At 38.8% G+C, this 25,515-nt stretch overlaps 2 protein-coding genes, 1 long non-coding RNA gene and 1 pseudogene across 4 annotated transcripts in view; 3 read left to right on the top strand and 1 right to left on the bottom strand.

Annotated features, from left to right (window-relative positions):
* LOC149528307 (transcription factor E2FB-like) overlaps positions 1-25,515 on the bottom strand; it is a 245,554-nt pseudogene that overhangs the window by 16,620 nt on the left and 203,419 nt on the right. The gene's annotated exons all lie outside the window — the stretch shown is intronic.
* On the top strand, positions 20,427-21,523 carry LOC149528310 (uncharacterized). The gene is made up of 2 exons (XM_089811120.1): positions 20,427-20,681; positions 20,874-21,523. The coding sequence occupies exon 2, from the start codon at positions 20,903-20,905 to the stop codon at positions 21,521-21,523; it is 621 nt and encodes a 206-aa protein (XP_089667246.1). The 5' UTR covers positions 20,427-20,681; positions 20,874-20,902.
* Positions 21,520-22,700, top strand: LOC149528309 (uncharacterized). The gene is made up of 3 exons (XR_016358441.1): positions 21,520-21,874; positions 21,992-22,129; positions 22,230-22,700. It is a non-coding gene; the product is annotated as an uncharacterized LOC149528309 (long non-coding RNA).
* Positions 22,739-24,040, top strand: LOC149528308 (uncharacterized). Its single transcript, XM_089808623.1, has 2 exons — positions 22,739-23,140; positions 23,276-24,040. Exons 1-2 carry the CDS (start codon positions 22,789-22,791, stop codon positions 23,281-23,283), a joined length of 360 nt encoding a protein of 119 aa, XP_089664749.1. The 5' UTR covers positions 22,739-22,788; the 3' UTR covers positions 23,284-24,040.

Below are 25,515 nucleotides of genomic sequence, written 5' to 3'. Positions count from 1 at the left end.
AAAAGACTTCTCTGAAAAACAGTAGGGTGACTTGTGCAGCCTGAAGGTCTGAGGGGATGGCGAAGAAGTGAGCATACTTTGTCAATCTGTCAACCACCACAAAGATGTAGTCCTTTCCATTCACCTTCGGAAGACCTATTATGAAGTCCATTGATATACTTTCCCACTTATGTTTGGGAATCGGCAAAGGCTATAACAATCCGGCAAGAAGAGTGTGTTCGGATTTGTTTTGTTGGCAAATCGTACATTCTCTCACATGTTGCAACACGTCCCCCTTTCAGTCCCTTCCATGAAAATCTCTCCCGCATACTTCTGTAAGTCTTAAGGAAGCCGGGATGTCCAGCTAGAGGGGAGTCGTGCACTTCCTTGAGGATCTTCTTCTTCAGTTTAGATTCTGGCACTAGGTAGATCCGATCTTTATAATAGATGATATCATCCACTACCTTGTACCGATCATCGTGGATGTGACCGGTCATCCATTATCTGACAAGCAAACGTATTCTTGGAATAATCTACCAACAGTTGTGCCTTCCAGTCAGCTGAGATCTGTTCTAGCGCGCAGATGGTGGGTTTTCGGGACAAGGCATCTGCAACAACATTATTCTTCCCTTTTACATATTCAGTATCGAAATCAAAAGACTGAACTTTGCTTACCCATTTTTGTTGCCATTCGTTCAAGTCCCACTAATCCAAAAAATATCTCAGGCTGTTGTGATCTGTACGGACAACAAACTTTGCACCAACTAGATACTGTCAGAACTTGGTTAGTGCATGTATGATGGCCAACATTTCTTTATCGTAAATAGAATACAAGTGTTCTGCTGGTGTAAGCTTCCTAATCTCATAGGCGATGGGGTGTCTATCCTGCATCAGAACCACTCCAATGCCCTCCCCGAACGCGTCGCATTCCAAAATCAACGGTCAGGTGAAGTCAGGCAGTGCAAGGGTCGGGCAAGTGCTCATGGCCTCTTTTAGCTTATAAAATGTGAGTTGTGCTTCTTCGTTCCACTAGAAAGCCCCCTTCTTTGTCAAATCCATTAAGGGTGCACTGAGCTGAGAAAAAACTTTGACAAATCTCCTATAGTAACTGCATAATCCGAAGAACCCTCACAGATCCGTGAGTGATTTTGGGGGAGGCTAGTCGAGGATAGCCTGAATCATCTCCTGATGCACTTGAACACCGTATTGACTGATGACATGCCCCAAGTATAATATCTCTGTCATACCAAACTCACATTTGGACTGCTTGGCGAACAGGGACTATTCTTCCATGATACTCAAAACTTCATTCATATGCTTCAGGTGCTCCTCCCATGTCCTGCTATAAATAAGATCATAAAAGAATACCAATAGATACTTACGCAACTGTTTGTTGAAGATGCGGTTCATGCACGATTGAAATGTGGCAGGTGCGTTGGTCAATCTGAACGGCATGACCAGAAACTCATAATGTCCGTAGTGGCAGCGGAAAGCCATTTTGTCCACATCTTCTTCCCTCATTGAGATCTGATGGTATCTGGAACGGAGATCTATTTTTGGCAAAACAACAACAATGCCAACAATAATAATGGGAGCCGCGGCCGAATTCAGTACGATGCAAATGGCCGCTCGATAGTTCAATGCTGAGCATGCAATTTGTGGGCCCACTTTGCCCGAGATTGTACAACGGCAAACGCACCAAAGTTATTATGCCGATGGTGCAGTCCTGGAGATCATGAAAATGCCAAGTGCCCGATGTTAGGCGTGAATTTGATCACCATCGAGACGAATGAAGAGGAGGTTATGGCAATCACACAAAAACAAGAAAAACTATACCCAAACCCGACAAAAGAAAAGAAGAGATTGGAGGAAGCACAGGCGAAAATTTAGAAAGCAACGCAGGTGGAGAAAGCACACTTGAAGGACACTGCCGGTACCGCAGCAAGGAACTGCACAGAACAAAACATCATACGGCAAATATTACAAACTAAAGTACCAGTCAAAATAAACAATCTGCTACTCACAATGCCTAAACTTCGATCGGCGCACACAAACATCGCTCCAACTGCTAAATTGCCAGAAGAACAAGGGAGAAGGAAAGAAGCGCAAGTGTAGAGGATCCAATGCTGCTAGCCCTCTCATCCGGATGGCATTCGACAATCGTTGAGATGGGAATTTTGTGAACTGTCCTGACAGACACAATTGTGGACGGCAAGTCAGGCGTGAATGTCTTACTAGAAGACACCTGGAAGAGGTTGGGACAGCCGACGTTGTGGCCATCTACGTTCCAATTATTAACGGTGAACCAGCACAGGATCAAACCATTGGGAGTCCTGATGGCACAGGCAGTGACTATTGAAACACAGTCGTTCCTGCTCGACTTCGTCATCATCCCGCTAAAGAGGAGAGGATACGATGCCATTTTGGGCCGAGGATGGCTCATACAAGCAAAAGTGAAGCACGACTGGAAGAAGAATACTCTCTCACTGGAAAGTAAAGGACACAAATTCATCATTGATTTACACACGCAAATGGTGGGCGAAGAAGCTCTACCATCTGACTCTGAAGACGAAGATGAAGGGAAGTAGTGAATGGAACCGGATCAGGAGGAAGTCCAACGGTTGGAATGTGGATCCATGGACGATGATTTGGCTTCGGTAAACAAACTATTTCACTGGCAGATGGAGGATTATGAGCTATTTTAGAGATGCAACATACTAACGATAGAGGAAGGGCATAGCGGAGGGCAGATTTCCAAAAAAGTTCAAGGAAATAAAAGAAGGGGATGTACTACTAGATGAAACACGTATTTGGTGAGAGAAAGCTAATCAAATATAAGGAAGCCACACTGCAAACCATGAATTTGGGAGATGAGGCCGAACCAAAAACCATACTGGTGGGGGATAACTAGGATCCAGTATTGAAAGCAACGGCATTTAAAATATTTTAGGAATACAAAGATGTATTCGCATAGACATATAAGGATTTGAAGAGAGTTCCGCTGGAGCTGTGTGTTCATCGCGTTTCGCTGGTCGAAGGTGCAGTACCTGTACGGAAGTGACCTTACACGATGAATAAGAACTACGTGGCACAAGTTACAGAAGAAATCAATCGAATGCTAGAAGCGGATATTATTTTTAAGGTTCAGATAAGTGAATGGGTGTCACCCATAGTAATCTCACTGAAGAAGGATACCACCCAAATCCGGATATGCGTCAACTTTAGATGCCTTAATGCAGTAACAATCAAGGATCCCTTCCCGATTCCATTCACAAACATTATATTGGAGAAAGTAGCGGAACATGAGATTTATTCCTTTATGGACAGGTTTTCGGGATATAATCAAATTTCCATAGCAAAGGAGGACAAACTAAAAACGACATTTGTTGTAGAAGGTGGGGTGTAAGGATACAACCGAAGGCCATTCGGCCTGTGCAACGCGCTAACTACGTTCTAGCGGATCATACTGCACATATTCAACAAAATGTTTGTCAGAAACTTCAAGGCATTCCTGGATGACTAGTCTGTATTCAGCACCGAAGAAAACATCTGGCAGCATTGGCCGAATGTATGGAAAGATGTCAAAGAGCGCGAATAGCCTTGAATCCAAAGAAATGCAGATTCATGGTTCTGTAGGGAAGATTGTTTGGACATATAGTCTGTAAGGAGGGACTGAAAACAGATCCGGACAAAGTCAGAGTCATAATGGAAATGCAGCCATCCACAAATGTAATGGTGATAAAGTCTTTCCTAAGACACATAGGCTATTATAGAAGGTTCATCAAAAATTTTGCCAAAGTATCATACCCGCTGGACAGGTTAACATGCAAAGGGGAACCATTCAAATGGGAGAAAGAACAGGATGAGTCATTTGAAGGGTTGAAGGTACAATTGGCTACAGCACCAATTTTGGCGTACCCAGATTGGAACAAGGAATTTCATGTTCATGTAGATGCATCCAACTATGCAATTGGAGCAACTTTGGCACAGACAGGTAGCCATGGGATAGATCACCCAATATATTTTGCTAGCTAACTGTTATCAAAAGCAGAATAGAATTATAGTACAACAGAACGGGAAGCCTTAGGAATAGTCTACACCCTGCAGAAGTTTCGTCATTACTTGCTAGTGACACCATTCGTATTTTATGTTGACCATCAGGCTCTGTTGTATCTGGTCAATAAACCTATCAACCAGGGAAGAATCAATCGATGGTTACTTTTGTTGCAGGAGTTCACCTTCAAGATCATTGTACGGCCTACGAAGAAACATGTCAGCGCAGACCATCTGTCGCATCTCAAAACATGAGAACCGATGGAAGGAGTGAACATTGATTTTCCTAATGCACAGTTATTTCAAATTGCAGTACTGCCAAAATGGTACACAAGCATTAGAGAATACCTTTCGACAGGACAGTTCCCAAGTGAGATGCCACAAAATGAAAGGCAAAAATTGGTAATCAAGAGCTGTACATTTCAATTGATCAATGGATTACTGTACAAGATGGGGCCTGATCACATTCTACGATGGTGTATGTTAGAGGAGGAAATACCAAGGGTGTTGAAGGAAGCACATGAGGGTCCAACAGGAGGACATATGGGACCTAATACCACAGCACGAAAAATATTACTAGTAGGACTATGGTGGCCAAAAGTGTACAACGACGTGCACGAATGGGTCGTTGGGTGTGACACTTGCCAAAGGTTCGGCAAGCCGCTAAAGAGAGACTTCATGCCACTTAACCCCTCACACACACAGGAACTCTTTGAAAGATAGGGATTGGACTTCATCATACCTCTGAAGGCAAGCAGAACTAGAAGGTGTCGATACATTGTCGTAGCGACAGAGTATCTAACCAAGTGGGCAGAGGCACGTGCACTACCAGATAACTCGGCAGTAAGCACAACAAGATTTATTTATGAGAAAATAATTACCAGGTACGGGATTCCGCTGCAGTTAACCAGTGATAGGGGAGGACACTTCATTAACCATGTTATCCGACTACTCACTACTGAATTTAAGATCTATCATTCATTGTCGAGCCCATACTCTCCGGGAGCCAACAGACAAGCGAAAGCCACGAACAAAATCTTGGTAGCAATCATCTACAAGTCATGTACGGTTGAAGGTGAAGACTGGGAGGAAAAACTGCCCTCGGCCCTTTGGGCATACCGCATGGCGTACAAGGTGACAACGGGACACACACCATTCCAGTCGATGTTCGGACTGGAGGCAGTGGTACCAGCAAAATTCATGATACCGAGCCCAAGGATCACGCTGAAAAATAAGTAAGGTGACATGGAAAGCCTGAGGGAAAGGTTGCATAATCTGAACAAGCTCGAGGAGAAGCAGCTATTGGCACAATGGGCCACGAAGGTGACATAGAACAAGTGCAAAGTATGGCATGATAAACACCTGAAATTGAACAAATTCCAACCGGGGCAGTGGGTGTTGAAGTATGATGGACAGAATGAAATCAAACCAGGCAAGTTTAAAGTCAGATGGGTTGGGCCATACCAAATTCAGGAAGTAAGCGACAATAGAGCAATAAAATTGTGGACATTAGATGGACAAGAAATTCCAAAGGCAGTCAACGGTTCAAAGCTAAAGATGTACCATGCTAGAACGACTCTCTCGTCGTCACAGAATGAGGAAACTCGAAAGGAGAATTGATTTTTAAAAATTGGCAAAAAAATAAATAAATAAATAAATGAAAAAGAAAAAGAGAGAAAGAAAGTCACCGTACAGTGGCTTAAGTCAAGCTGAAGGGAACCATATGGCATAGGAACCATACGGCATAGTCACCGTACAGCTCTCCTTCTATCACCGTATGGCCTTTCTAAAGACTCACCTGTACGGGAAAGCAAGCAAAGGTTATATTTTCCACCGTACAGACTTTAAAAAGGGACATGTAATCTTAAAAGCACCGTACAGTCAAAGCGTAGCTTGGGCTTATAAAACAATGTTGGGCAATGGGTCGCCATACGGCCAATCAAGACCAAGGAAACCTTGCAGCATATAGAAATTGGAGGGGTGGAGGAATGCATCAACCCCATTTGATGTTCAGCTATAGAAGACCACAGAAACCGTACGGCATCTTCAGCAGGTGCAAAAACAATACTCTCAATATATGATTCGTACGGATTTTACCTTTTCATTGCACGTATAGTATCCGTATAGTATGTAAACACCGTACAACCCCCTTGTTTTATTGTTAATTTCTTCTATGGAAACACCATACGAGAGGGGGGGCTCTGAATTCACAAATTGTTATGCATCCTTCAAACACCGATTCATATCATTCATTCCTATCCTGGAGCAGCGCTACGATACATTCCACCGCTAGGAACCCTAGCCCTGTCTATATTTGGTGAATTAGAGTTGGAGATGACGGCAGTTGCACCACTGTATGGCAAAATGCTTGTCTGATGAAATAGAAGAAAGCATAAGGCAGAGCAAGGCCATACAATGTACGGCTCTATATAGCAACCCATTTGAGACCACACGGCGTGTAGCATTCACCTAGTAAGGCAAATCAAGTGGTATGCTTCATGCATAGCAACTAATAGGGTCGTACGGCCGCCTAGGAAGCAAAGAAATTTGTACAAAGAGAGAAGTGACCTAACCAAATAAAAGAATAAATGGACTCTGCAGGTAAGACAAAATGGAAAAAGCGATTAGAAGAATCTACAGCTGAGAAGAGCAAGAAAATGTCGACCGCAGGTAACCAGAATGAAGGCACTAGTAGCAGCAACAAGCAGAAACGTAAGCCTTCAACACCTGCAACCACTGAGATCACACCACAAAATATAGCATTTGAAGGATTTAGCGGAATGGACTTAGAAAGTGGTGGCAGGAAACTCCTAACGACCATGCAGTAAAAGCCAGCATCAGAAGGGTACAGGTGGAATGTGTGATTCGGATGCCTATTTTTTGCATCCAAGATTACGAGGGTTTCCTATGCCCCATGATCGAGACTTATGGTAGGGGCTCTCGGAAGAGCACATTTCAGTACTTGGGCAAAAACCTGGTAGTTTCATTCAAGGCAGTGGATTTCACGCAAGTGTTTGGCATACCAGGGCCACAGGGCAAGAAGGTTCAGCCTAAGAAAATTTCCAAGGAGGTAAAAATGTTTTTGATCAAGCTGGTATGCAGAGACATGGCTAAAACAAAATAGGAAGCGTTGGCTGAGACATCAAAAGGAAGGGGATTAAAAAAAACAAACATCCAAGAGGGACCTTGGCGATGCCTGATGGATTTAGTCAAGAGCAGACTTACGGGATCAAGTAGGGCATCCGATATCACCTTTCCGCAGGTATCTATGATGAATGGCATAATGAATGGGAAGGTGTATGATTGGGCATCTGTGCTGGCTGAACGTATGCATGAATCATGACTCTCCAGCATAAGACATTTTATATGCCACATTATGCCATAGGTCTCTTCGTCGATGCTACAGCACAGATGATTCCAGAAGACAAGTCGAAGGCAAAACCTGGACCATTAACTCTCGGAGAACCTCCTATCATGCAGTGGAGACACTTAGACTCAGCCATTGGGCAAAAGGGTTTTGTGGAACAAAAGAGAAAACATAAGCAGTTGCCAGAAATGTGGAATTAGAAGAAAATCACAAAAATAGTGTGTTCCATGGAGTTTTGTGTGGGTTTGAGAGTGCTAATTTGGTCTTGGCGGTGGGGGCCCTGCCCGTCGACCTCGCCCTGTATTGCGACAGGGAGCGGGCCTGGGGCTCTGCCTCAGGACCCCGCGGGATGTTGCCCCTCAACCCCATTGCGAGCAATGCCCCCTAGACCCCTAGTCAGTGCAGTTATCAATAGTGGGAGTGTGACTAGTTGATGAGACCTAGAGCTGTTGCAGGCATGGAGTGTCTATGTACCAGAGGTGGAGAGAACAACAAACAAGCCTTTCGAGAGGGGTGATACACTTTGAGGCACTTGGAGTAGGTGTTGGACAAAAAGTTGTCTTGGTGGAAGCATAGAGAGCTCGGGAGGAGCTGATCATCTAGTTGAAGGCAATACCTCGACACTTGGCTCATGTACCCAGGAGTTGGTAGTAGAGAAAGCGGCATGGGTGGCTATCAAGGTCAGCTAAGGAGACAGTATTGTGTTAGCAAAGGCTACTTATGCAGCGTGGTTTGGAGACCAGGTTGGTGCAGGCACAGGACGAATGTGAAAGTGGTGTGATGGAAACAAATCTATCTTGTTGTAGTTAGTTAATGTACTCTATTTTGTTAATCTATCTCGGATATTTTGTAATTGTCGTTTGGAGATGACTTTTTTCTTTTGGGGGGATGATGTCGTCAGTAAATGTTATGTAGCCAATGGGTCCCTTCGGGAACCTTTCAAAAGGCCCTTCGATAAGTATATATACACCATCCGAGATGGATTGTAATCATCATAAGCATAATGTAATGTCTTTGGCATATGCAAATAATAAAAGAAGTATTGTTGTTACATGTTCTTATTCATTGTCTGTATGCATTAATTCATTTTACCCCATACAGTAAACACAACTACGTCTGTACCGTGATGGCTTCAATGTTGGATGGGAGGGAAAATGACCATACGGTGGAGTAGGTGCAATATGGAAGGTCGTACAGTGAAACAGCCAGGTAGTACGGTTGTCTTGGGTGGTCGTACGGTAGGCCCAAATAGCTGTATAGAATGGTGTTGGGCAGGTGTATGGTGAGGTTGCTATGCCACAGTGACGGATACTGTACGGATAGAAAGAGAATGCTAAGTTCTGTAACCAAGACACTTATAGATTTGAATTCATAAATGCAAACAAGATTGAAGATTGAACACATGAAATCCTTCACTTAATATTTGCCAAAAGATGGTGCTCTGATTTGCCAAATCCAAGCGAAGTATTACAAGCAACAGAATAGGGTGACGGTTGAATCCCACCGAAACCACAAGCGCCCAATAGGGAAGATCTTTCACTTCCGAAAGGGCACACAACGAAGAATCCCAATGCGAATTCGAAGTATAAAAGAAATAATTAGAATGCATACCTATGACTACCTACAAGCAATGCTTAATTACATGTCGGGGAAAACCTTTCCAAGGGTGTACAAAGATAGCCGACGGCAACACTTACCAACGGAAACTAAAATAGAAATAGGTCTGAGATATATTAAATCAATCGCAACCACAAATACAAATATTAACTTGGGCCCCATCTTAACTAATTAAAGTAACTAATTAAAGGTCCTTATATTATTTAAATTCTGGGACCAGTTAATTAATTAATTTAATTTAATTATTACATTAAAATTTGGAGACATGACAAATCTTCGCTGCCCAAAGATCGCTTGCCTTCAAGCAATCCGTCATCTGATGAAACATCAACAGCTCTAGGGTCCCAAATCAAACACGTGGGCGAAATGAGTTAATTGTCATCAAACCTCCCTTGCAGCACATTGAAATTAAGCATCTGTTGCGCCACTCTGATATAAACATTGTTGTAGCCTTTGCCAAGATCTCAATGAGACAAATTGACGAAATTTTTCATGTCATTATGTTCAAAAATCTCTTTGGGTATGGTCATGCACATAGATGTTGATGCTGGCACAAACTTACCCACTAACACAACCACAACGATCACTATTATATTCCTGACGGATGAAACCTTGACGAAGAGAGCTTCAATGGTGAGAATGTCAACAAAGGGGGCCTAGGTTGTGAGAACCTTGGCGACAAGAGCTTCAGTGAAGGGTGTCGTGATGATGGGAGCCTCAGCAAAGAGTACCTCAATAAAAGGAACCTTAGCAGAAAAAACCTCAACGAAGAGTATCTTAGCGACAAAAAAAATTTTAGCTATAGATAAAATCTCAATGACACGCAAAACCTCGATTGAAGCCTCAATGATAGATAGAGCCTTGACAGCGAGCAACGTCTCAATGGTGACAAACGTAGTTATTGCGATCGATGCAACCACAATGATGGACACACAATGATGACGGAGACAACCATGACGTCGTCAATGAATACAACTACAGCAACGGACACACCCTTGATGACGGATAGAGACTTGACATCAGAGATGGACACAACTTTGGCAGACGCAACAACGGTGACAAACATGATGATGGACTTGGCAATAGACACAGCTGCAATGACGACAATGGACACAATGAAGATGACATACATGATGACAACGACGGTGTCAGACATGGAAATAGACAAGGCGACGGTGATGACAACGAACACAATGGTGGTGATGGATATGGTGACGGTGACAACAAAGGACACAATGACGATGACGGACACGAACACGGACTCGGTGTCGGTGATGAACACGACTGTGACAGATATGAACTCGACAAGGGACACGAACTCAGCGTTGATGGACACAACGATAATGGACACGAACTCATCAATGACGGACACGATGGTGACAAAAACAACGGTGACGAACACAAACTTGAAGAAAAACTCGACGTCAGTGACGGATAGAAACTCGACGATGGACACGAACTTGGCATCGATGGTGGACATGACAGTGATGGACACGATGGTGACAGACACAATAGTGACGGATAGCTCACAGCAACACTTACCAACGGAAACTAAAATAAAAATAGGTCCAAGATATATTAAACCAATTAGAACCACAAATACAAATATTAACTTGGGCCCCATATTAATTAATTAAAGTAACTAATTAAAGGTCCTTTTATTATATTATTTAAATTTTGGGACCAATTAAATTAACTAATTTAATTTAATTATTATATTAAAATTGGGGACATTACAAATCCTCATTGCCCAAAGATTGCTTGCCCTCAAGCAATCTATCATCAAACAAAACACCAACTCTAGGGTCCCAAATCAAACGCGCAGGCGAGACAAGAGAAAGGACATCAATCCTCCACAACACCACATTGCCATCAAACTTTTGCTACACCACTCTAATATAAATATTGTCTTGTCCGAAGTTGCCAAGATCCCAAACTTGAAATTCCTGTGTAATCCATCATGATTGTTGCTAGGGAATAGACTTCATAATCAACCAATTGTAAAGATTGCTCCTGCAAATAATCCTCGATCAAATCCGCATAATTAAAGGTCCAATTATTATATTATTTAAATTCTAGGACCAATTAAATTAACTAATTTAATTTAATTATTACATTAAAATTGGAGACATTACAAATCCTCATTGCCCAAAGATTGCTTGCCCTCAAGCAATCTGTCATCAAACAAAACACCAACTCTAAGGTCCCAAATCAAACGCGCAGGCGAGACAAGAGAAAGGACATCAATCCTCCACAACACCACATTGCCATCAAACTTTTGCTACACCACTCTAATATAAATATTGTCTCGTCCGAAGTTGCCAAGATCCCAAACATGAAATTCCTATGTAATCCATCATGATTGTCGCTAGGGAATAGACTTCATAATCAACCAATTGTAAAGATTGCTCCTGCAAATAATCCTCGATCAAATCCCCATCATCAGGAGGCTGAACAACTACCGGTAGAGCTCGTTTATTCGAAGGGTCACTAGTAGAACCCAAATTTCCATTAAGTTGATCATCGAACATTGGTTCAATGATATTTGTGCAAGTACCTTCCTCTAGAATTTCCTTCATCTTGATCTTAGGTACCAAGTAAATTCTGTCTTGTGGTAAATGATTTCACCAACCACTTGGTATCTGTCATCTTGTACTTGACCATCCAATAGTTGGCACACAAAAGTGTTCTTGGAGTATTCGACTAACAGATGCGCCCTCCAATCGGTTGGAAAATGAGCCATAGTGTTATCCAAGTCAAAGCTCTCCATTCTCCCAACAAGCTAGCAGAATCACCAGCTCTGATACCACTGTAATGTTCTCGAACAGTTTCGGTAATGTTCCCGAAAGTTTTGGAGATGCTCTCGAATGGTTTTTGCTCTGATACCACTGTAATGTTCCATTCTAAAGTTGTCTTATGAAGTCCCATAGTATGCTTCAGGTAATCTTGTCGTATGCTTCAGGTAGTCTGGTTGTGTGCTCCAGGTAGTATCCCTCAGTGTTTCGGGTGTATGCTTCAAGTAGTTCTCCCTTAGAGCTTCGCGTGGCCAGTGCTTCAGGTAGTTCTCCCTCAATGCTTCGGGTGACCAGTGCTTCAAGTATTCCGAACTGGTGATGCTACAGTCGTGCGGTATCCAAGTTTGTACGGTACTGGGAAGCTACACAGGAAGGTTGTACAGTGACAAAGAAGGCACAACAAGAAAGCCGTACCATGACAGCTTACAAAGAGGTCGTAGGGGAATGGCCGTACAGTGTCAAGAATAGGTCCGTATGAAACTAGGAGTGGTGTATGGCTACGTTCGTATGGTGATGGCTTCAGTGTTGGATGGGAGGGAAAATGACCATACAATGGAATAGTTGCAGTATGGAAGGAGGTCGTACAGTAAAGCCAAGTAGTACGGTTGTCTTGGGTGGTCGTACAATAGGCCCAGATAGCCGTATGGAATGGTGTTGGGCAAGTATATGGTGAGGTTGCTACGCCACAATAACGGATAGTGTACTAACAGAAAGAGAATGCTAAGTTCTGTAACCAAGACACATAGATCCGAATTCATAAATCCAAACAAGATTGAAGATTGAACACGTGAAATCCTTCAATTAATATTTGTCAAAAGATGGTGCTCTGATTTGCCAGAAATTTAATTATTACATCAAATTTGGGGACATGACAATTTCTCAAAGCTGCACCTAGGTCAACGTTTTTCTAAGTAATGCCTAAAGGTTTCTAAGATGAATGAAGTTTCTAAAAGTACTCAAATTTGTACGATTTACTTATAAAATTATTGGTGTTGTTTTTCTCCAAAGCAATCGAGGCTTTCTGGCCTAGCTCTTGATGATTTTTCCTAAAATCTTGTTCTGTGCAACTAGGGCTTCTAAGGCACACAAGAGTGTTTGTAAATTTTTTAATCTTTTGTCAAACCTAGGTTTGCTTCAACAAGTATTTCTTACAACTCTTTAAAATCAAATTATGGATTTCAAAAATTTTGCATAATCATTTTAAACAAATCATGGGGTTCAAAGTTTTGCCAATTTTTTAAAATAATCAAAGGTATTTACGAAGGTGAATTTTATCTCATTTTTTGTCCTAGATAGCAGGAGGGATGGTTTTGTTATTCAACATCACGTTGGAAGGGACCCAAAGGCTCAAGGACATGAATTACAAAACATGGAAACTGAGGATTTCACCAAATGTCATTATTGTGATCAACTTGGTCATACTAAGAAAGACTGCAGAAAGTGGTTTGCTGATCAAAAATCTAACTAGGGTAGGTCTCAACAAAAGGCTCAAGTTTCAAAGAATTCAGAGGACTCAATTGTCTATTCATTAATGGCCAAAATCTAGCAAAACATGTCAAATCTTCAACATGGTAGTCAATAGAATAATCATTAAGGGAGAGTACTGAAGCAATATCATTATATTAGCTTATATAGGTCATGGAAGGGATTTAATTAGTTTTTGGTAGCATTCTATTTTGAGGTCCGTCTAGTTAAGTTTTAATAGCTTTCGATTCTTGCTTTTGCTCTCTATTATTTTCATTATAGAAAGATCTATAGTCTCTTATGTATGCAATATTCCTCTCCTTGGTTTAACACAATTCATTCTCGCAATCTTTCTACATATACCTCTTTGATCCGCTGAAGTTTATTCCCAATCTTCATAACATAAGATTTAGTGAGTGAACCACACAAGGTATCCAAGAGACACGTTGATATCATTCTTTAACAAACAAACCAGCAGCTTGACAATTCTTTACCCTGTTGAGTATGACTTGAACAACAATACGAAGTCCCTCAATTGTCTATCTTTTACTTACCCCTCAAAATCCATGACTCTCAAAAACTTTGCTCGTATAAAGGGCTTTGTTGTGACATTGATCAATAGATGGTTTTTTTAATCTTTCCACCCATCGAAAACAATAAACACACTTAATTTGTGAATCCCTAATGGGTTTCAATGCATCTTCAACCCCCTTTACCTCTCTTTCCCACAAGGTGCCAAGCACCTCATAATCGAGCCCCTATACCCTTTTGGGGCTTCATTAAAAAACTTCAACATCTCTTTCCAATATCAGGAATGAGCAACATTGAAAAATCCATTTGCACAAATCAACCTAGTATATGTTGGTCAACAATGTCTTGACCCTCATTTTAAAATGCAATATCCAATGGTCTCTTTGATCTTTTGTGCAAAATGAGTTGTTCACTTTTAGTTTCAACATCACCTACCATTAAAAATGGGTGGTTTTCTACCACATCAATAGGATTCAATGGGGGTTGCATTCCTTTTCATTCTTTCGGAATGATCTAATTCAATCTATAGGCTTCTTTTTCACTTGTTTCACCTTTCTCCCTTATATATATTAACATTGTCACTTGTGGCATAGGTACACCATCTTTCTTCCAAGGCAATTGTTGATGCCTTGTTTAGGTGTTACACACAAATGAGCTTTCACCAAAAACTAAGAACTAAAACATTGTACACATACACTGCATTTACAAATGTATCCCCCACCTCTTGGACCTAGTCACAACATAATTCTGTAGAGGAGAATTTAAATCAGTTTTGAATATTGGTTGCTAACTTTTGTATACAAAGAACAAGTTGCCATTCTAATTCATATGCAAAGAAATTTGGTAAACAAATTCAAAGGAAAAACAAAAGAATGTATAAAACTAAATAAACTAATAATTTAATTAGTTCATGTTTGTAGAACAAAAATGTACGAAAAAATGGAAACTCTTGTGGCTAGGGTGCAATGCTTAATGAAACTTCAATAATCGATCTTCAAATCCCTATGTTGATACTACAAGCAATAAAAATCTCAATCTATAGGATGGATATGTTTTTTTTTTGTTTTTTTCACAAAATGAATGAGTAAAAATGGGGGCCTTTAGGTATTCCTAGCATTTTAATGGTCACTTTTAGGGTTCCCAAGGTGTTTGAGTCAAACTAACTCCAAAGAATATTTAAGAACTGCATTTTTCTTTTAGTTAATGCTGGTTGGGCATCCAACTTTCACCCTTGGATTGCCTGGAACTAGTTGCCATTCTAATTCCTATGCAAAGAAATTTCGTAAACAAATTCAAAGGAAAAATAAAAGAACGTTTCAAACTAAATAAACTAAGAATATAATTAGTTCATGTTTGTAAAACAAAAATCTACGAAAAAATGGAAACTCTTACGGCCAGAGTGCAATGCTTTATGAAACTTCCATAATCGATCTTGAAATCCCTATGTCGATACTACAAGCAAAAAAATTCTCAATCTATAGGATGGATGTTTTTTTTTTTTTCCTTCTTTTGCAAAGTCAATGAGTAAAAATGAGGGCCTTTAGGTATTCCTAGCGTTTTAATGGTCACCTTTAGGGTTCCCAAGGTGTTTAAGTCAAACTGGACTCCAAAGAATATTTTAAAACTGCAATTTTCTTTTTGTTAATGTTGGTTGGGCATCCAACCTTCACCCTTGGATCGCCTAGGTTAACCCAGAACAAACTAGGTGCAAAAAAAATGCACCCTTTTGAAACCAGCAAAGGAACCAAACTAGGTTTGAATTGAACCCAAATCTAACATCCCTAGAGACAAGCCCTACAAGTTAGATAAAAGAAAAATACAATCATCATAAGGCACGAGAGTATAGCACAAAGGTAACTTGTGAGATTCTCATGTGGGAGGTCTTGGATTCAAGTCTACTCGAGCGTAACACATAAAAATAATTAATCTCACCAAATAATAATAATTAATATAGGTTATGGTCCATTCTCTATCAAAAAAATGCACAATCATCATAGAGTTGATCAAATGTGTGAGGTCTTGGATTCAAGTCTACTCAAGCTTAACACATAATAATAATTAATCTCACCAAATAATAATAATTAATCTAGCTTACGATCCATTACCTATCAAAAAAATACGCAATCATTATAGAGTTGATCAAATGTTGCAAAGAAGGTACAAGGTATAGTAGATAAACTTAGGCAAATCAAAAAAGCTAAAACCACTTAGTTATGGTCTACTTACAGATTTTTCAACAAGCAAGCACCACTGCTTTCATATTCCACTACCTTATATAAAGACATATTAAGATGAAATTAAGAAAAATGTGTTACTTTGTTGGTCTTGTGCCTAAAGCTCATAGAGTTAGAGAAAAGAGCAAGAAATTTAGAAACTGAGATTCAAGTTACAATTGGTAAGCTAAGCCAAGTGTCATACAATAAAGGAAACAACAAAATAGTTCCCACACCTCAGTAACCATTCCAGTCTTTAAGTGATAAAAACCCCTAATCATGTTGTGACAGAAGTTGGATAATGAAGCAAGTTGAATTAGGTTAAGTAGGCCACTAATCTACCAAAATAGTCGGAAATTGTAGTTTAAAAAGCTCTCATGAGTACTTACATGGAGAAATAGTAAACAAGTAACCAAAGGTAAAACTTAGCACCAATTATTTACTAAAAATTGCCAACGATCAAAGAAATATCATCAAAAATCTTCATTTGGAGAAAATTTGGCTAAATTTTTGAAGTCTAAAAGCTAAAAGTGACAACATTTTTATTTTTCCACACGTATTTTCTTGAAAAACTCTTCGACAAAGGAAAAGAACAAGAGTGATGGTTATCGTAAAATTTGAAACTAATTGAAATTACCTCTTGGAGATACCAAGAATTGCTAACAAACTAAATTTTTAGGTAGATGTCCCTCAAACAAAATCATCCATTTCTTGACCACTTGCAAGAAGGGTTTTAAACTCTTCAATCTATATGTATTATTTACTCAGAAGCCATCATGAGTTCATATTTCATTTCATCTACAAAAACCCAATTGACGGGTATAATGTGATTAAAAATATATTGTAGAAACATAGTTGACTTCCTATGAACGATTATGTGAAATATATCAAACTAGATGTGAACACATGCAATGCCTTCTTGAAAGGATTTATATCCAATACTATAAGAGGTTTCTAAAACCTCAAGAATTTATTTTTATTTTCTACTCTTCTTCTACACAGTTTATTTGCCCAAGTATTTCCAAAATGTTCACGATTTGTTTTAGATACAATTATTAAGTTCCTTTCTTAAATAATATTTGATATGCTACAATATATCTTTCTATAGTTTCAACTTTTCAGTCTTTTAACAATATGAATTGAACATGTTTCTTTTTTCTCTCTACTTTAAAAATAGTTATTCAGTACTAGATTACTCCCTTTCTCTAACTTTAAAGAATACTTTTATAAATTAATGTAATTTTCAATATTCAATAAATTGCCAGGTTATTGTTGAGTTTTATCCCTCATTTCTTTTCAACCAGTCAATAATTGCCAAGTCCACATTTTAAATATGGTCGAAATAACTAAGAATCGATGACTCAAAATCCTTCTGAAATGAAATGTTTTGCCAACCACAAGATATGATAGGCAATGCAAAATTCAATAGAAGGTTGTATAAGAGTTCCAAAATGATTTGGACAACTTGGTGTCATAAAAAATAAGTTACCCATTCGGGTGCGAGGACAAATGCAGTCAATTGCTAAGTTGTTGTTGAGTTTTATCCCTTATTATTTTTTCAGCCAGTCAATAATTGCCAAGTCCAAGTTTTAAATATGATCGAAATAACTACTATTCGATGACTCAAAATCCTTCTAATATGAAATATTTTGCCAACCGCAAGATATGATAGACAATGCAAAATTCAATAGAAGGTTGTATAAGAGTTTCAAAATGATCTAGACAACTTGGTGTCATAAAACATAAGTTACGGGTTCGAGTGTGAGGACAAATGCAAGTATTGAAATCTCGGTATGTAGTTGCATTAAAATTTGTTTAGTTTAGGGACCTTTGGGTGCATATGGGTATGTGTGTATATTACTATGAATACATATCTATATTATATATACAAAAAAAAAGAGAAATATACATAATTGTAAAATTAAATTATTTCATAGTATGATACTGGATCACTGATCAATGCCAAACGCCAAAGATAAATATAAAATGGCAATTGATAGTTAAAAAAATTCAAATAAGCCATATCAATGATATCATATATGTTTATGTTCACAATTGCAATGGCAATCATTACAATTACTAAATTACAAATGTAGTTCATAAAATATGATTCAATGTTCATCAATCATCAAAAAGATTATCAAAAAATTAATCGGCGAGTAGAAGTTCAAGTTCAAGAACATTATCATCATTTGAACCCAAAGCAGTTCCACTCACACTAGATGCACCATGTGGTGTGCCATCCACATCATCTACAGTGGCTCTAGCAAGACCCTAAATGGTTGCATCCAAGTTGTCAGACTTGGGTACTACATCCCAAATCCCAAAGCTTCACTCTTCCCTACTTGTATTGGGAGACCTTACATGACAGAAGATGCAAATTGGAATGAAGATACACCAAGTCTTCAGCTATTTATACAGCCAACCAATTACGCTTCACTGAGTGGATAAAGGAGTATGTACTCCAATTCTGTTCAATGACAGAAGATCTTGGACATTTAAAACCAACAATGATAAAAAATGAAAGATAAATTCAAATATGTTTAGTGTTAATTTTTACGATACAGTGGCAAAAAATAGAACAAAAATTTCATCCTTACAGGATCTTGATTGCAAGGGGTTGGAGGTGAATAAACACTTGACCATGGAGATACCACCATGTAATAGAATCCATTTTGAATTGGTCATTGACAGCACAAGGGGTATGTTTATTTCCTAAGGCAAAAAATCCAAATTCTTTTCTAACACTTGTCCCCAACTCTAGATGTTTGAAGAGTCTACAAAATGACCGCTTGTACACAATAGTAAAAAATCTCTATATGGTGGTACTCTCCCTAGGATAGAAAGAACTCATTCCAACAAGGAAGAACAATCACTTCAACCCTTCTGTAAAAGGTATCTTCAAGATCATTCTTTCTCTTTTGTATTACCACTTCTATTTCTTCCAACATTATGTCCATGCTATCATAGACATCCCCCAAGAATAGTTCATTTGCAGCAGCAAACCGAAGCATAGACATGATAGGTTCCACACAAACCCACCAATTGTCATCCAAGATCAATGAAATTACAATAACATATACAGCTATGGCACAAATCGCAGGACCCCTTCATACGGATGTGGCATAACAATATTTCTTTATTGATAAAAGTCAAAGTTGCATGGAAAAGGTTACAATATCCAATATGAATAATGTAACATTAACAAATGTGGCAAAATCACAAGACCCCTTATATAAATGTGGTAAAACAGTGTTTCTTAATTAATAAACACTTGAGAGTAACACAAAAAATGACACACTATCAAATATGGATACATGTGGCAAAACTGCAAGACCCCTTGACACAAAAATGCAATTATAAAAATGTAAATCTATATCATTGTGCACACATTTAAAGGCAAAGAAGATACAAGTAAACTTCACAAACATACATGCATATATATAAAGTTTATTATGTTATAGTTGAGTTTATACATACATATATATATGTATGTATATGTATATATAAACTCAACTATAACATTTCCTTTTCATTGCTCTTTCAAATTAGTTATCATAATGCTAAACTAGAAATGGCACCAAATCTATTGATGTTGTATCTAGACCTATGTTATCGCATTTTGTGTCTAATTTGCTAACCGAATTCGAGTTTGGACCGGTTCAAATTCGCTAACCAGTACATCTCACATCTGCATTTGATCCTATGGGTTCGTCCAGATCCTCGAACCATGAATCCAAGGGGACCCACAAGGTCATACCCAAAACCAGCGCAAATCTAGCCTAGACTGATCAAGAATCACCACAGAACCAAGAAGAAAAACATAAGATGTAGACCCAAAACTTGTAAAACTCAAATTTTTTATTGTTTTCTTTTGGCTAACCCTAAAACGACACTTACTTTGTCTTCACAAACACATTTCATCACTCATTTGCTCTCTCCATCTTGCAAGTTTGAAGCGAGGTGAATATTGAATTATGTTCCAAACATTATTAAACTATCAGTATACTTTGAATCTTCATTTTGTAATTTAGTAATTCAATGTGATGATTTTCTTTTGAATCATAATGTTTATCTTCAACATTTGGATTTGATCAATGATCAGGCATCATAGATTCATACTATGAAATGATTTAATTTTACAATAATGTATATTTATCTTTTTTTTAATATAGAATGCATATACACCAGAGTAACAAGAATCGCCATAAAATCGCCTGAATCGGCGATTCGGCGATTAGATTCAGCAATGGCGATTTTTTTGGAGTCGGAAATCGCCATTGCCAATTTCTTCAAGTGAATCGCCTGAATCGCCGATTCAGGCGATTCAGGCAAAAAATCGCATGAATCGCCTGGAAAAATCGGCAGGAATCGCCCGCGGCCAATAAAGTATAGAGTTGTAAAATTTTAAAAAATTGCTTGGTTTTTTTACTTCGTTTTTGACCATTTCTCTTTGTTATAACCCTAAAGGGCCTTCTATTTATTTAACATGAGTAGAAGAGAGGAAAAGTGAGAGAGAAGAAGAGAAAAGAAAAGCCATAGGTTTCTAACCGGCAAGAAGAAAGAGCACAAAAGAGATCAGCAATCCATTTGGGGAGGCCATCAATTGCATTGGGAGCATTAGGGAGCCAATCTCAACACTCCTCAACTCATTTGCAAGAGGTAAGTGCTCTTTTTTTTTTTGCATGTTAGTGTATTATACATTTTTTGTTAAATTTTTATAGTTTTCAAGATTTTTAGTTTAGATCTTGAATGTTCTTTATTTTTACTAAGTTGCAAACTAGGGTTTGTTGTTTTGTAGCTTTTATTAGCTTCAAACTTTGATATTTTACATATAAATTTTTATTGCAGCAGCCTTTGCTTTCATTTTTTGCAAATTCGCAATGGGTAGAAAAGATGAATGTTGGAAATATAACGAAGAGTTTCCTGGAAGAACCAAATATCAAACAAAATGTATTTTTTGTAAAGAAAAAATAACTTCTGGGGGTATTTATAGATTGAAATACCACATTGCTGCTATACCTGAACACGATGTTACAATTTGCACTCACCAAACTCCTGAGGCAAAACGCACTTGCTTAATGGCATTAGAAAAAATTGAAAAAGACAAAGCCAATAGGAAAATGCAACTTGAAGGGTTAAGGGGTATTGGCTCCCATGTTCCCGCATCCGCATCTGCAGCCGCATCCACATCTGCATCTGCATCAGCTTCTGCATCTGTAGGTTGTGTTGGAGAGGGTTCTTTTAGGCCTCCTTTTTATCCTAGTTCTTCTGCTCGTACTAGTGCTAGTCGGTCACATACTGAGACAGAGTCCCACACCAACCTATTGCAGCCTAGAGTGCAGAAAAACAGAATGGATAGTTACTTTGTGCCCCGCACTACTCCTAGTTCCCAACCCACGCTTGAGGGCATGGGTTTGAACAAGGAAATTCATGATGCTGCCAGAAAGGAGATATGCAAATTTTGGTACTTTTGCAACATTCAATTTATTGCAGCCAGGTAATTGATTCTTTTTTCGTTGTTTTCTTTAAAGTTAAAATTAAAAGTAAAAGTAAAACTTTAATTATATTTACTTGTTTTATAATTTGAGTCTTTCACATCTAAATTTTTATTTGTGACAGGGCTCCTTATTGGCAGAACATGATAGACGCGGTTGCTATTTGTGGTCCGGGGTTTAAAGCCCCAACTGAGGCTGAGTTGAGCGGATACCTCTTGGATGATATGGTAGAGGACATGAGGGCTGAGCTCGAGGAGAACCGAAAGGAGTGGATTGCAAAGGGTTGCACCATCATGACTGATGGTTGGACAGATAGGAGGAATAGAACACTCCTCAATTTTCTTGTATCCTATGGAGGTAATTGATCATTCTACTTTCCTACATACATAATTGTAAATTTTGATTTGTTGAATGCTAATTTGTTGATGATCCATTTAATTTTAATATTCTAATTCGTTGTTTTGTTACTTGTAGGATATACCATGTTCATCAAATCCATTGATGCTTCCGCACATGTAAAAAATGCCACATACTAATGTGAGGCTATTGAGGAAGTCATAGCAGAGGTGGGAGAACAAAATGTGATCCAGGTGGTGACGGATAATGCAGCAAGTTATGTTGCTGCAAGTAAACTTTTAACTTTTCAAGTTTTGAAAATAAATTTATTTGAATTTTGAAATTTGAATTTCTAATTGACTTAAAATTGTTGTAGGTAAACTTTTGATGGAGAGGCACCCCACCATATTTTGGTCCCCTTGTGCGGCACATTGCATTGACCTCATGTTGGAGGAAATTGGCAAACTTGAATTTGTCAAGTCATGTGTGGAAAGGGCAAAAAACATATGCAAATTCATTTATAATCATTCATTTGTCCTTAGCACAATGAGGAAGTACACAGAAGGCAAAGAGTTAGCTCGCCCAGGTATCACGAGGTTTGCCTCGAATTTCATCACCTTGCAGTCCTTGTTGACATCAAGGGATGAATTGAGGAGCATGTTTGTTGGGCGGGAGTGGATTTCCTCTTCCTATGCTACGACCACTGTAGGGATAGATGTGGCGGATTGCATATTTGATGAGGATGGTTTTTGGAAACCCGCTAGAGAAATCCTGCAGGTAAATTTATTGCAATTTAACATTTAGTATTTTACTTTTACTTTAAGTTATATTATTTTATATTTAAGTTTTGACTCAAATTTTTTGTTTTACTTTATATGTAGGTCACTGAGCCCCTTGTAGCTTTGCTACAAACTGCTGATGGGGAGAAGCCCTCTATGGGCTACATTTATGAGGGCATGGATAGGGCCAAGGAGGCCATCAGAGCCCAATATGCAGGAGTGCAGGAGAGGTATGGCCCTATTTGGGACATCATCGATAGGAGATGGCAGAATCAGCTCCATCGACCCATCCATGCAGCAGCTTACTTTCTGAATCCGGCATATCGTTTCCGTCCTGAGTTCAAGGCGGATGCGGAGGTTCTCACTGGCTTATACACAGTGATTCAGAGGTTGAGTAGCGATGAAGATAGCGCTGCTGCGATTGTTGAGCTAGACCAGTTCAACAATAAAGAGGGGCCACTTTTCTCTAGCAGGATGGCCATAAATGCTCAGACAACACTACAGCCAGGTAAAAATTAAATAATATATTCAATGTTCATGAATCTAGATTCTAATCTTAAAGTTGATTATGTAATTTTAGAGTTAACTTGTAATTTGTAAATGAGACTAATTGTTTCTATTTTCAATTTTTCCCTTATTGCAGATAGATGATGGCAAATGTTTGGGGCCACAACCCCAAAACTTCAAAAAATTGCCATTCGTATTCTGAGTCAGCCAAGCAGCGCTTCTGGATGTGAGCGCAGTTGGTCCATGTTCGAGCACATCCATTCGAAGAGGAGAAACAGGTTGACAGTGCAGAAGTTGAATGATATTGTCTTTGTTCATTACAACCTCCGTCTTAGGATCAGATAGATTTTGGGCACTAACTCCTCTCCGATCATTCTAGAGGAGATTGATCCAGAATCAGAGTGGCTCACAGAGGTTGTGGATCCAGTCTTCACTGAGGAAGACCGTGTGTGGGTTGACCAGGTGGATATAGAGGCTGAGGCAGCTAGAGCACGTTCTTCAGGCATTGGTAGACGCACACGTGCACGCACAGGCACAGGCCCTAGCGACGTTCATGAGCCCATCTTACATGCGGGAGATATGGCTCGGCAGTCCTCTAGGACCTACATTAGACGCCTTGCTACTAGGCAGACTGGATACTCAGAGGCTGAGGCTGAGGCTGTAGCCGAGCTTCAGGATGATGTTGAGGATGATGATGATGACTATGAGTCTGAGGCTTGAGCTGGAGCCTTGTTTTTATATTTTGTTTACAGATATTGATACTGAATCATTGATAGACATGTTTCAAACTTTCATGGATCTTCATCTTAGATTCTTACATACATTTATGATTTGATGTCTTATGGATCATCTTACATACATTCTATGATTTAAATCATTGTGATCATTTGATTTCTATTTACTTCAGCTAGCCTACAATTTACATTTTAGATAACATAGTTACATATGTGATGGATTTTATGTTCCATGTTTATGTATGTTAAGTTTTAACTTCTATTTGATGATGTTATAGTGTGTTTAAGTTATATTCAATAAAGGGTGCATGAAATAAGTTTTAAATTGTTAAAATCTTTAAATTTAAAGGGTTTTTTCAAATTTGTCGATTCATCGCCGATTCATTGCCGATTCATTGCCGATTCACGATTCAATTCGGCCTTGCCGATTCCGATCCGATTCTGATTCTTGTTACTTTGATATACACACATATACATATATATACATACACTTACGAATCATAATGGGCAAAAAAAATTCACAAATCCACAAATTGGACACTCAAACTTGAATTTGTCCCCCAAACCCGAACTTGCAACTTAGATCTTGACATAATGGTTATGAATCAAATATAGGAACATAAGTAGATACATTTGCATGCAGTCTCCATATTGTATCTATATTTGTTGCCTCAATTCATATATCCAGGTAGGTGGGGGGAAGTATACAGCAACTTTTCTTAGAATGAGGAAAGCACGAGGATGCGCCCTTGAGCTTTTTAGCCCATCCCCACACTCAAAACATCCCAAGGCAAGGGTTGGCTTGTGGATCTTTCTCAATTGTCCCTCAAAAAATAGATTTGTATCAAAACAGGGTGAGCACAACTGGCCTGTCCCCTCATTTCTAACGTGATTTAGTTTACTTTTTTAAAATCAGAACTTTAAGATATAATTGTTTTTTGCACATTGTGGTACCCACGCCCCTCTAATAGGTTAGCATGTGTCAATTCAAAATTTGCAGACAAATAAAAGTGAGATATTTTTCATTTTTGTAGCATTGCATCCAATAGTCTATGTTGAAATATATGCTCTTCTCTGTTCTTGAGAGTCCATTGATATTTTGCCTTTAAGTATATATTAATGATAAAATCTATAGCGTAAATGGTCTAAAAATTTCCCAAAGTTTTAAGCATCTTTTATATGACTTTTGTAAAATAGATTAAATTCACTTGAAAGTAAATCAAAAACACCTAAGGAACAATGAAAAGTTCCCATCATCTCCAATGACAATAAAGTCTCTTAAAAAATTATGTCACATAAACACACAAGGGTCCCCTACTTACTATATTTTAAGACCTATAAGAATTATATGGTGTTGTAGAAGCTGACATAAGATACATTGATGGCAGTGTATTGGCATGCATTTTGTCACCACAAAAAGTAGGTAACAGTACGAAACTTTTTCAATTAGTTTTACATTTCTAAGATAGTCCATTATTTAATTAACTAATATTGATCAATCAATCGACTCCAATTCATATAATGATCCCTTTTACTAAAGGCTTTCATCAAGTCTTTTTTGTTTTTTGTTTAATTAAGCATTTGCTTGATTTATGAAGCCTTCAATGTCCTTTTTCGCATTTTCAAGTGTGAGTTTTGATGC

Source organism: Cupressus sempervirens, chromosome 11 (genome assembly GCF_028749045.1).
Source record: "Cupressus sempervirens isolate cs-2001-9-10 chromosome 11, ASM2874904v1, whole genome shotgun sequence".
Classification (NCBI taxonomy): domain Eukaryota; kingdom Viridiplantae; phylum Streptophyta; class Pinopsida; order Cupressales; family Cupressaceae; genus Cupressus; species Cupressus sempervirens.
The sequence above is the reverse complement of the archived record's forward strand: the minus strand, read 5'-3'. Positions and strand labels throughout refer to the sequence as shown.

Coding starts and splice junctions, on each gene's coding strand:
- LOC149528310 (XM_089811120.1), top strand. CDS start 20,903: ATGGGTAGAAAAGATGAATGTTGGAAATATAACGAAGAGTTTCCTGGA.
- LOC149528308 (XM_089808623.1), top strand. CDS start 22,789: ATGGGCTACATTTATGAGGGCATGGATAGGGCCAAGGAGGCCATCAGA.